This window comes from Odocoileus virginianus, chromosome 11, assembly GCF_023699985.2.
Source record: "Odocoileus virginianus isolate 20LAN1187 ecotype Illinois chromosome 11, Ovbor_1.2, whole genome shotgun sequence".
NCBI lineage: Eukaryota > Metazoa > Chordata > Mammalia > Artiodactyla > Cervidae > Odocoileus > Odocoileus virginianus.
The window spans coordinates 16,156,733-16,170,607 of NC_069684.1; the positions used below are offsets into that span (position 1 = coordinate 16,156,733).

Sequence of the window (13,875 nt, forward strand, 5' to 3'; positions counted from 1 at the left end):
ACGTGTATAATACTAGCACCTACCTCATAGTGCATTTATAAACATTTTGTGAATTAATGAACATACAGCATTTAAACAGGATCTGACGCATATAGGTAACTAAATAATTATCAAGCCAATTCTATTCCAAAGTTTAGTGTAACTGTTAGGCAACCTATGATCGAAAGACTATGTGCTAAACCAGAATATGTAGTACTTCTAATTAAATGACCTCACCAAGCATTGTCAGCAAGGTACTCTTGGAGCCCTGTAGCAAACTGAGAATTTGTCAATGTCACACACAGGCAGCTGTCACTAAATGACAGGTTGGCCTGACATGGGCACTGGCAAATCTTTTTCAACTTCCAGGACAGGCCTAGGGGCTATACGGAGAAGACAAGGAGCACAGGCTGGCTAGACAGAACTAAGCTTTGACATTTCTTGCTCTCTGTGTTATTTACCTGTAACACAGCGCCTCCCTGGCTGTTTCCTAGGCCATCTCATACAAATACGAAGTCTTAATTCTAAGTGAGTGTCCTACAAGTAGGACATCTGTCACAACTTAAAGATTGGATATCTTTACACACCAAACAGCTCACTATTGTACTGCAGTGGTCAATGGAAACACCTAATGGCATATAAGAAAAACACCAGCAGATAAAAATAGTGAGAAGCAGCCAGAAGCTAATGTTAAGCTTCTGGCTTAACACTGTCACTTTCTACCATAACTGATATGATGATCAAGAAGAAGAATCACTCAGTAGCCTGCAACTCAGTACATACAGATACAGCACAGTAATTGTGATGGTAAGAGAACAGAGTTTCAAAAATCAAGTGTTCTGATTCTGTTCACTGACTTTAGACACGACATAAAACTTTCTAAAGCTGTCTTATATCCCAGGCAATGGGTTCCTTGTGAACTTACTTGCAGGAGTCAATGACATAAACAACATCATTTATGGTAATGCTTGTCTCAGCAATATTTGTGGACAAAATAATCTGTGAAGAAATGATATTTAAAAAATTACACTTAGGAAAATATTTTATCATGTACTCAAAAGAATGATCTGCCTATGTAGTAAGTGACAACAGAATTACAGAAGTTTCTTTAAAAAAATCACTCAATGACTGTATAACGGAAAAACCACTAAAGTCATGAAGAAAAGACCTGTGTTTTTCTTCCTCAATTTAGATCATTTACAACATTTTTGCATAGCTCTTTGAAAGTCTATCCCATTTAATATCTAAGGCACTTGCAACCCTGTAACTCCTGTTACCTTGGTTACTCCACTTGGTACTGGATCAAATACTTTGCGCTGTTCCTCTCGCGGAATCTGAGAATGCAGAGGTAGAATCTGATACCGGTGGCTTCCTGTAACAATATGGAAAAGTTCAGGTTTTAAAAAAGGAGCCTAGTTTAAAACTGCCTACATTATGTACTTTTTAATCAAAAATTGATACATTAAACTTTGTTTTCACATACTGGCTAGGGAACATGCAAAATCATTCATTTTCCACTCTCAAGTAGTTGAAAATTCAAGAAAGACTCATACCAAAATGTGGATTCATTTCCAAATGCTTCTGCATAGTATAAATCAAGTTCCAGCCCGGCAGAAAGACCAACACGGCTCCAGGAACGTTAAGGGTCTCAATATACAGAAGCAGAGCTTCAATGAGTTCGAAAGGAGTTTCCTTTTCGTTCAGCTGAGCCATGCTTACTCTCGTCTCTGCACCATATTCATCACCACAGATCAGGTTGCAATTTGCCTGCAAAAAATTGGGAAACATTTTGGACTGTCTCAATCACCACAACTCACAACTAACTAGATGTGTTCTCAATATTCAAATGACACCTAAATATCCTTATTATCTCTAGCTGTTCAGTTGTATTTAGCATATAGAAGAAATTTAAGTTTTAAAAATGTAAAACCACTGCATGTATGTAAAACATACAAAATGTAAAACCACTGAATTTTTCTACTGACCAACATGTCCCATAACTAAAATTCAAAGCACAAACTCTTCATTTGACTGAAACTACTAATGGCTCCTTCTACCAAGTTTCTCTCTTTTGACTATAAACTTGGTTTTCCAAAAGATATTTTCCTTACCAATTAATGAACTGCTTCTATGATCCTCTCTTTGTATCAATTACTGTATACTTTATATATACACAATGCTTCTCTGTGTAATTTCCAAACTCATCTCACCCTAAATATTAAGTCCTTTAATTCTAAAATGAATCCTGCAGACAGGATATTGGATCACCTTCAACTGAAATACTATGGTTGGTATTTTCCAAAAAGTATGCCTGAGAAACAAAGATAACCCAAACCTTCAGTAACGAGAAACAAACATGTTATGATTCCCATCCCCCCATACATTTTCTAATTCATCAGAAGATTTGAGAACATAAATCATAATATAATTCATTTATATCTTTAAATTATCTGATTAAAACTACCAATCCTCAAAAAAAAAAAAATTTTGAGGTTATGTTTATTATATTCTACATTGTTGGCTGCCCTGTAGTCTTCATTTTGCTCACATTTCCAGACTCAAGACGCATTTTAAAATATCACTGGTCCAACTCTTAAGCACTATGAGATAAGTGTCAACTTTTCTTTCCTGTTTCTTCTTAGGAAATCCCTCATTACCCCCCACTTTAATACTCTCTCCATGTGCTAATGTCATCACCATATAGTCTGTGTAACCAAGGACTACAACTGCTGCTTAAAACTGTACTGTACATATGGGTCTCCTGGAGATCTTCTTAAAATATGGATTTTGACCCAGTACATCTGGGATGAGGTACAAGATTGTACCTACCAGTTTTCCAGGTGCTATGGCTCATGGAAAACAGAGCAGCAAAGTCACACAAAATAGTTACTAAATATCCTCCTCTTTCCTTTTTTTAAAAAACCTTTATGCCAGAGAGAAAACTCATATGAAAAAAACTTTTCACTGAATGTGGAATTTTTTGGAGAAAAATACATCAGTGAATTCAAATACATTAGTGAATTCAAAGATAGACATTATAGTCAATTTTTAGAGGTTTTTTTTAATAATGATAACTCGTTGCATCTTTTTACTGAAATCATTCTCTGTAATAAGCATTTAGCCCATAATGAAAATTCTTCATTAAATTCACTTACATCATCATCCTCACCACCATCATCATCCTTATCCTTTTTCTTCTTGTCCTTTGGTGGAGGAACAAAGTGGGTCATCTGAATACAATCTTCCAAAAAGTATTCTGCCAGGACAATACAGTCGGGTAAGTAATAGCAACTTTCAGAATGAGCAGTCTTTAAAACTCATCCTCTAATTCACAATTCAAAAGTACTTTCATGACCTTCAATCTGATTCTTCACAACTGCCAAGGAATTTCAGGGGCAATAACCTGTTTCCCAACCAAACTCAGTGTTCCCATTTCTTAAACCTTGAAGGAGGGTGAGATATCTCTTATACATACATGCTCCCACAAAGCCAGTCAGGGTATCCACTAATATTCACGGACTGCATACTGTGCTCTATTTTGTATACTCCCGTGGTGTGTTACATGTGGATAGAAATTAATAATAAACCATAGTTCATCCTTATAAAATGGGTTCCTATCAGTTACTAAAGAAGGACCTCGGTGCAAAGGCTGGAACATCTACTAATCAATTATGCTCCTGAGGTTCTCTGAAGCATTCCAGAAGTGTTTTGCAAATGTCTCATATTCTCAACACTTCACCACCACACCAAAGAGCCCCAGAGTACCATTCTCATCACATTATATCAAAGGTACATATCAACACAACTCATCACTGGTGTTATTAACCTGATCATGCTGAGGCAGTGTTTGCCAAGTTACTTGTTTCCCCATTTCCCTACATTACTCTTTGGAAGCAAGTCGTTAAGCAGAGCACACTGAAGATATAGTTAGAGAGTCACTTTTTAAGAGAGTATCTACATAATTTTTTCTGTAATTCTTCACATGAGGGTTGTGTCTTTATTACCCACATCTTTATTCAACCACTGCATAAATTAATCAGTTCAGTTCAGTGGCTCAGTCATGCCCAAATCTTTGCGACCCCATGGATACCCATTTTTATACTTCAGGTTATAATCCAATACTATGTTTTTTATTTTTCTATTTAACTATTCCATTTTTGGCCACTGAGAGTTTACATGTTGACTCCTATGTCCCTCTGACTCCTTCACTGTTTTTAAGCACTTCCTTCTTTCTGGTACCACAAGATGTTTCAGGCTCATCTTGTATTCCCTGCCTCAGAATCAGTTTTCTTTAAGGACATCTTGTTCCTTTAATTGGAGAATGGTACTGGAAACAAGATCTGGGTATCATACTAGAATGTCGTTACTTCTAGGCGTATTTGGCTGACAAAGCTAGGAAATACATGTATACAAATTCATGGATCCAGACTTGTCTGCATTTATTTACTTCTATTAAAATATGAGTTCTTACAGATGTCTACAACTGCAATCTAATACCACAGGGTTTACTCAAGTCTTCCCTCATACTTACTTATATAGCCTCTCACTACAGCAGTTAACCTGGTTCTCACCATCTGCCATCCACTTACTTATTTTCTGAATCCCAGTATGCAGGCAAAGCCATTTGGGAATTATTAACCTGTACCATCATGAAATATGAGTGCACTGACTTTTATTTCAGAGCTACTCTTACATTTTCAATTTCAAAAGTTAGCATCTTGACACAGCTATTCATCATTCCATATGTGCACTGAAAACTATTTAGCTTATTTTCATGTCCTCAAATTAGACTGTACCAGGTAATTTATTTTTAAAATCAAGCTACTAGATGACTATCGTAGAATATGGTGATGATAAAAATCTTCCAAATAAAGAAGTTCGTAACAATCAGAAATGCATGAACTTGACAAAACATTCACCTCAACCTCATTTCAAAATCGGCCTGCTCTGGCTCTACTTGATTGATTCTCTAGTTAACTTGGCCCCGGCAGCTTAACCCTTTAACAGCATTTTCCATGAATATATACAGGCCATAGTAATTTACATTTGACTGTACAGAATCTTAAAAGTTTAGCTGTAAGTAAAGGACACACAATTTACTGGATAAGTAAACTCAAGTTGTGATCATTCACTACTGCTTGACTAAAATCCCAAGAATGTTATGATGTATTTGATACCCTGATTTAGACTTTGTTTTAAATACCCTTGAGATTACTACTCTAACCTCCAGGACTAAGGAAAACTATACACCACTGCACACAAAGTGTTCACCCTCCCACCCTATTCCCACAACATTTACCTTGAACTGGGAAAGTCCTCCCATAAACTTCAATGATTGGGCAATTGAAGAAATATTCACAGAACATGCTAGTATCAATAGTAGCAGACATGAGAACAATGCGAACTTCAGGATAAGCCTGAACCACATCTCGCAGCACTACCAAAAGGAAGTCAGTCTATCAAAACATAAACACAAATGGAGAAACAAATGAATTAAGAAGTCCTTGCTCTTGAGATACACCTAAAAAGACATCAGTGAAATTTGTTTTTTTAGGTGGCTTGTAAGTACAAGAGGGATTACAGTGGGATAGAGTAACAGTACTTTTAACAGTTGTAGCCTATTCGTTGTGGGAATTCGAAATGAGTGCTATCATGGTAGGGGAAGGGAGAAGAAAAAAATTTAACGAGAGGAAATTTTCAATGAAATTTACATCTTCAGTTGCACAAACTTCATTTTCAGTTGCACAAACTAGAGAAAGGGTGAAAGTCACGATGAGCCTATAATTAGTTTTCCAATCACCTGTAAACCTAATTTTAAAAATGTTGAAAAGGCTGTACTTGGTCCATTTAAACAATTAATGATCAAGGAACTTATTTAATAATGTATAGAGTTTCCATCAACCTACCAAACAACCTGAAAGGTGGATCTCTGACAAACTTTTCTCTGGCAATACCATCTTAAGTCCATCATTCTGCCTCCCCAAGCAAGAGATCCATCATTCTGAATCTTTCATTATTCCTTTTCATATACCTTTCCTCTGATCTATATGTGTATCTAAATATATATACACAGACATATATATGCACAAATACACAGAATTTTTAAATTGACCTATTCTTAACTTTATGAGAAGGTACGATATTCTACGTCACCTTTTGGGATTTCCTTTTTCACACACTATAGCACTGCTAAGATTCACCCACGTGTGTAACCAGTCTGACAAAACTATTTAAATATCACAATGTGTGTATATACCCGTTAATTCACCAGAAGATTTCTGGGGATACCCTCTGCAGGTATCTATGCTGTCTTCAGGATCTTAATCTTCCAAACATTCACCACTCTGAACATTCTTGTGCATACCTCCTGTGGTACATATCCAAGTTTCTATGAGTAAGTGTACGTGTGGAACTGTACTCAGAGGGTGTGAAATGTTGAACTTAGGGAGATAATGCTCAAATATTTTCCTGAGGCATTTCACCAGTTCATAAACCACCAGGAGCAATGGATAAGAGATCTGGATGACATTTATATTCTTCAATACTTGGTATCATCACTTGTATTTTATTAATCAAATGGATATGAAGAAATATCTTATGGTCTTAGTCTGTACTTTCCTATTCACCAATGAGACACACCACCACATCATGTCTATTGGCCAAATATAACTCCTCTTTCAAATTTCTCTACTGAGTCATCTGTACACTTCTTACTAATTTGCAGGTGTTTATATATTACTAATCCTTTGTTGGCTATATTGCAATCTTCAAGCTTGTGGTTTTCCTTAAAGTATCTTTTGAATGAATAACTGATCTTAATTTAGATGAGCACATCAGTCTTGTTTCATGGCTAATGCATCTCATGTTTTAAGAAATTCTTCTAGAAGGACTGGGACTATTGTTGCCCCATAGAGTTGTGGCTACTGAGGACATGAAATGTGCCTGATCTAAACTAAGATGTGCTCTGAGAGCAAAATACAGATTTTTGAGGACCCAATATGAAAAAGAAAATGCAAAAAACCTAGATATATTTTGTATATTGACCACATGATGAAAATTTTAGATATACTAAGTTAATTTTACATTTCTCTTCACCTTTTAAAATACAAGGCTAGAAAATTAAAAATCACATGTGTGGGCCACATTATATTTTTACTGGGTACTGCTGTTTAGATGTCTACTTACATATTCTAATTTAGAGTTTTAAAATTGCTTTGGCACTTAAATCCTTATCTACCTGCAGTTGATCTTTTATATTTGGTTATGAGGTAAGGATCGAAAGTATCTCCTTATAGATGACCATTTGTTTCCAGCTCCATTTCTTGAATAGTTCATTCCCTTTCCCACTGATCTGACGTGACCTCTATCACTCATTCTACTACACCAAAGCTGCACACAACACAATCTGTTTCTATACTCTGTATTACTCTGTCAGTCAAACGGTCATCCCATGTGCCACACTATCTCAATTACTAGAGCGTCAAATTAGGTCCTGACATCTGTAAAGCAAGAGCCTTCATTCTGCCCTTCTATAGGAGTCCTGGTTATTTTTGGCCATAAATCTTCCCTATTTACAATCATCCCATTAAAAAAAAAAACAAAAACTACCAGAAATATGATTAGAATTACATTTAAATGTGGATCAACTTCAGATGAATTGACATTAAGTCCTTCTAGCCATGAATACAACCTGCTCTTTTCTAGAATTTTGTTATGAAGTTTTATTTTTCCTATAGAGGTTCCGCATGTCTTTTTTTTGGAGTCAGCTTTAGTTGTTCGACATTCTGATCAGTGCAGTGGTATCTTTTGAGTTGTTTTCTAGCTGTTGGTAACATATACAATGCAACTGACTTTTGTATATTAACTTTTTATCCAGCCACACTGCTAAATGTTTCCAATAATTGGTCTTGTAAATTCTTTGGGGTTTTCCCTCTTAAAGTGACAAGTTTAGATTAGGTTCATCTGAAAGAGAACATAAGTTTCTGCCAAGTTGTTTTTCCATTTTTACCAAATGAACAATATATTAATATAGACCTGACAAGCTTTCAAGAAAAGCTAACCGAAACCACTTATTTTGGGGGAAATTAGTAACAATGATCCATAATATTTCTAGTATGATCTGGAATAATTTAAACTCGAAGAACATTTGCGTGTTACCTATTAGTAATAAAGATAATACTGAAACATTTAGTTTTGATTAATTAGAGGGGGGAACCCTGCGTTTTCAAAGGATTTTGAATGACAAAAGCAGCAAATATGTTATCCAACCAAACAGCTAGATTTGTGATTTAAAAAAGTCATCCAGGCAAACTTTTTTAAATTTGCTGTAGCACAACCGATCAAAATTTGGTTAAAACTATATGATTAACAACAATGGTGATGGAAGGATTTGCTAAGGAGGAGGAGCACTAACAAATGTTTTAAGTAACAGCAGTTTGGAAACAGTTTGAATGTGACTGACTATACATCCACTAACATCTTCGTTTGGATATGTAAAACAGTGCCATAGAAAAGAGTCACTGCTTTATGGGATCAATCTCTGAGTTATACTAACTGTATAAAAACTTAATTCTATACAAGTTTTGCTAAGAACCAAGAAGATCAGATGTGAAAAATCTAGCTTTTTCCTTAATTCTGGTATTATTACCATTAACATCAAAAAAGACTAAAACTACAAAATCCAAAAAACACTGTTAACTGTATTAAATTTTAAAATTCCCTAGTGGTCCAACAGTTAGGACTTAGCACTATCACTGCTATGGGGATGGGTTCAATGCTGGTCAGAGAACTAAGATGCCACCAGCCACATGGCCAAAAGGAAAAAATAAGTACAATTTATCACAAATTTTCAATTCAAAGAAAAACTTATCATTAAAATTCCATCAGATATTCAGTGATAAATCACTTCAGTTGCTGAATTATGCTATAGCTTAGTAATCACTGAAATTATACTTACTTTACAATAAGAGGTCTTTACTTTTAGAACTCTGCTTTAACAACAAAAGGGTTTAATGACTTTGCTAAAATAGAATGGCCAACATCTTAGTGACTAAAGTACATAATTTTGTCAGAAGTTGTAAGGTATGGGAAAATGGAAATAAAGATATTCTACTTTCATCTCTCTTTGTTTAGAGTATTAGTATCAGTACCTTACTATAATTCTCAAGTTACTTACATTTATGTCTCTTTCATGTATCTCATCTACAATTACATGACTGATTCCTCGAATGCCTGCTTCTAATTTTCTTAGGAGCACACCTTGAAAAGAAAATCAGAGTAAACACTAGAGATGAGCTTCTATGTTAAAGTAGGGAGGTACAGAAAAGTGCAAAGAAATAAATTTCCAAACAATCATCCATGCTTCAACTACTATAACCCCAGCATTTCAGAAAAGAAACAATCACTGGCATAAATTATTTAAGAAATGATTTGTACTCTGAAACACACTTGTCTAATGAAGAGTATGAAAAAGATGGTACTATAACCTAAGTTGATTTCATTCGCTCTGTGCTACAACAACCAGAAGTGTATCATACTGTCTAAGAGGAAAGCTGTCAAAAGTTCCGTTTAAACAAGAATTCCGAGACTGCGCTCTTGATTTATCATTTCTAGTCATTCTGTGCCGTTATCAAGTTTTCTTCACAAACAACACAATGCACACCCCAAGTGAAAGGCAAAAATAAAACATGTCACTGACCTACAGTACAAAACATTATACTCGCATGAGGCCGAGGAAGTATGGACTCAAATCGAACGCTATAGCCACAGCTTTTTCCAGGCTCTTCTCCTCGCTCATATGCAACTCGTTCTGCCACGGAAACAGCACTGATTCTCCTGGGCTGAGACAAACAAACAAAAAAAGTGACTTAAATGCTACAAAATTAGTTATACTTAATAGGGTTATTAAATTACTGCAGTAAACCTGACCCACTGCCAGTTCAGTAATCAATAGAAATAATAATAGTGATACATTTAGAAAGATCCAAAAGTAAAAAAAAATTTAATCCTATGGCAGACATGTTTAAAATGCTGTTTTTCACTCTGTAAATAAAGGGATTCCAAGGTTTTCATAGAAATTTCTTCACCACTGGCCCTAACTCTTAATGGTATCAAGTGATCTTTCAATAGGGAAACCGATCACATGTGGTGGAGAGCTTGTTGTTGTAAGTGGAGGCACACCTTTAAAGAACTACTTAACTGAGATGTACAAGTTATTATGAACGTGAACAATCTCCTCCTTTGCTGTATCTACCATTCACCCATTTATTAATTCATAAGGTAAGTAGTCATAACACATTAGTATCAGGTGCCACAGAAGGTGCTAGACAAACAAAAAGATTAAAAAACAAACAAAAACCACAAACCAGAATGAAATCACTCCTAGTTTTGATGAGCTTATGTAGCTGGGAAAACAATGTATATAACTATTTCCTGCAATGTAGGAGTAAACAGGCTGAGTCATAAGGATGATGCTATGGGTTAATGCTTTTAAGTGTTGGGCCTTGAATTTTCTGAAAACTTCCAAAGATTTCCCTATCATCCAAGTATATAAAACAGCATTATACTTAGTAGATACTATGGCTAATATGATATCCTGTGAGTATAGCTACAAAGGTACATGTAGACTTAGACTAAATGTTTCCAGGCTGCCTTGGAATCAGAAGATATAGGCTACTCCTCCACACCACTGGAAATTTTCAAGCAGAAGTTAGGTGACCATCTATTATAAATACTCCACCCTGAGAAGGAAGATGGAATAATTCTGTGAAACATTTTTCAACTCCATAAGTTTACTACTTTATGAAGGATATAACAATAAAGGAAAACTAGTGAATAACTGAAAGCTGTTTTACATGCAAAGAAACAGAATAACCCTCGATCCACCATTCCACACTAGCTTTCTTGCTTTTATATTTGGTACAGCCTACTTACAGAAATCTGTGCAATTTTACAGATGAAGCCCACTGGAACTATCCAAGTTATCTGGGAGGGGGCACAAGTTAGTGAGCAAATCATACAAAGTTGAAGACCATAATGCAGAAACTATTCTGTTTAGAACAAACAGAAGCCATTTTTGTCTGGAACAACTTGGATTTGCTAAGTCAGACAGGAGGTGAAAAAAATCACTTCCTACTCGAGCAGGAGTTAAGTTTTTTCCTACTCATGCAAACAACTTCTGAGTGAAAATATAGGTGTTCAGCTCATTTCTTGGAGTCTGGATTTTTGCCCATCTTGCTGAATTGCTCTGAGTGTAAAAATGCAGAGTGGCAGGACAGGGAGGGCAAAAGAAAACTCAAATGTCATGTAAACTGGCATCCTCCTGAACAACACGTCTCCTGGAAGAGAAGTATTAAGAGGAACGGTACTTTACTGATAGGTGTAGTTGGAGTTAGAACGTCTCTTGTGAGGCAAAGAAATCATAGCTAGTTTGGGGAGTGAGAAGGACAATCAAGGAACAGTTTGAGAAGAAAAAACCTAAGGGTACTATCCCAGAAAAACGGACACCAATCCTCTCTTTTCAAGCTTACGATATCATCAGTTTTAAATGCATTCCTTTGGTCAACATTTCTAGATCCTCCCCAAACCCAACTCTTCTATAAAATATACAGGGCAATTTTAAGACATATATTCATTTCAAACACATTAAAAGCATGGTTTGCGCATGTCCACATAAATGTATATGCACAATTTTTTTCTTTGCGGGGGAGGGGCGCGCACAAGGTTCAAGACACTCTCCTGAGTATCAATTATACTTTCCAGGTTAAGAATCCCTAAGACAACCCTAGTCAGCCTCAGAGGTGGTATCCGGCTACCTGCAATGCTCTCCTTCCAAATGCCAGAAGTACAGGGTTATAGCTGACAGGAACTGCCTTACCTAAGAAAACTTGGAAGGGTAATTACCTCTTCCCTAACAGTGGGACAGACTTGCTGGCATTGTTTATAGCTGGTAAGGTAACAGAACGTAGCAGTCAAATCGGGGAATACTGAAGGCAGACTGGTTGTGAATACTAGTTTCAACCACTTCCTGTGTTAATCCTAGGCAACTTTTAAATCTCTTTGTGCCTCTTTGTGTTACTGAAAGAAAAATACTAAATGCTACAGGACTTACATCTTTAAGAGTCATAAACTTTAAATGAGCTCAAAGGTATCAATTGTTTAAAATAGAACCCAGCATATAATAAGCATTCTGCTGAAGTCAATCATTTATCTGTTTTTCTATCTTGTCTACTCTTGTTCTGATTGGTTTTTATTGAACCTTAAGGTGATAAGACAAAGAGAAACAAGGTTTGGATGTAAACTTAAGGACAAAGTACTCTGTTTTATCTTATTTTAGGCCCAAAGAAATGGGAATACCAGACCACCTGACTTGCCTCTTGAGAAATCTGTATGCAGGTCAGGAAGCAAGTTAGAACTAGACATAGAACAAGAGACTGATTCCAAATAAGGAAAAGGAGTACATCGAGGCTGTATATTGTCATCCTGCTTATTTAACTTATATGCAGAGTACATCATGAGAAACACTGGACTGGATGAAGCACAAGCTGGAATCAAGACTGCGGGGAGAAGTATCAATAACCTCAGATATGCAAATGACACCACCCTTATGGCAGAAAGCAAAGAAGAACTAAAGAGCCTCTTAATAAAAGTGAAAGAGGAGAATGAAAAAGTTGGCTTAAAACTCAACATTCAGAAAACTAAGATCATGGCATTTGGTCCTATCACTTCATGGCAAATAGATGGGGAAACAATGGAAACAGTGACAGACTTCAGTTTTTTTGGGCTCCAAAGTCACAGAAGATGGTGACTGCAGCCATAAAATTAAAAGACACTTGCTCACTGGAAAAAAGTTATGACCAACCTAGACAGCATATTAAAAAGCAGAGACACTATTTTACCGACAAAGGTCTGTCTAGTCAAAGCTATGGTTTTTCCAGTGGTCATGTATGGATTTGAGAGTTGGGACTATAAAGAAGGCTGAGCTGCTGAAGAATTGATGCTTTTGAACTGTGTTGGAGAAGACTCTTGAGTCCCTTAGATTGTAAGGAGATTCAACCAGTCCATCCTGAAGGAGATCAGTCCTGAATATTCATTGGAAGGACTGATGATGAAGCTGAAACTCTAATACTTTGGCCACCCGATGCAAAGAACTGACTCTTCTGAGAAGACCTGGATGCTGGGAAAGATCAAAGGAGGGAGGAGAAGAGGGGTGACAGAGGATGAGCTGGCTGGATGGCATCACCGACTCAATGGACATGAGTTTGAGTAAACTCCGAAAGTTGATGATGGACAGGGAGGCCTGGCGTGCTGCAGTCCATGGGGTCGCAAAGAGTTGGACACAACCAAGCGACTGAACTGAGCTGAAATGAGGCCTAAAGACTCCCTCAAGCCCAGACACTAAGAATCTACCATGTGGTTCAGTTTACCTTATCAGTGAAAGATACTGGAGATTAACACAAAACTTAAAATTCTTTTCATGCCTTTTCTTTTTTCTGTTTTTAACTTAAAGGGGCCTAATGCTCTACCACTTTCAGACTTTCATGTCACTACAAAGGGAAGCTGATCAAAGAACTAGGAACACTCCAGCTTCGAGACGCTTCCACCTCTCAAACACTATTCACAACAGGCACATGCCTCATAAACTGGCTTGTTACTTACCTGAGTTACTACAATGTTACACTCAGCTGCTCGGTCATTCTGGATACAGTCATCTAGAATAAACTGGGGAACCTGTGTGGTTTTACCACATCCAGTAGCACCTCGAATAATGACAACTGGATTCTGACTAATTGCTTCCAGGATTTCACTTTCAAATTTCTTCACAGGCAGTAACTCTCTCTCCTGTAAGACCTGTATTAGAAAAGTTACACTTCACATGTCAACCAACATACATATTAG

The 13,875-nt window shown here is 36.6% G+C and overlaps 1 protein-coding gene across 3 annotated transcripts in view; it reads right to left on the minus strand.

Annotated features, from left to right (window-relative positions):
- The window catches only part of DHX9 (DExH-box helicase 9), a 43,561-nt gene that overhangs the window by 10,263 nt on the left and 19,423 nt on the right, over window positions 1–13,875 (minus strand). For all 3 annotated transcript variants that reach the window (XM_020898453.2, XM_020898454.2, XM_020898455.2), the window contains 8 exons: window positions 13,636–13,827; window positions 9,677–9,818; window positions 9,155–9,237; window positions 5,279–5,435; window positions 3,135–3,235; window positions 1,533–1,746; window positions 1,257–1,351; window positions 905–978 (listed from right to left, as the gene is read on the minus strand). In XM_020898453.2, coding sequence (XP_020754112.2) covers window positions 905–978; window positions 1,257–1,351; window positions 1,533–1,746; window positions 3,135–3,235; window positions 5,279–5,435; window positions 9,155–9,237; window positions 9,677–9,818; window positions 13,636–13,827 — 1,058 coding nt within the window. The remainder of the gene's footprint in view (window positions 1–904; window positions 979–1,256; window positions 1,352–1,532; window positions 1,747–3,134; window positions 3,236–5,278; window positions 5,436–9,154; window positions 9,238–9,676; window positions 9,819–13,635; window positions 13,828–13,875) is intronic.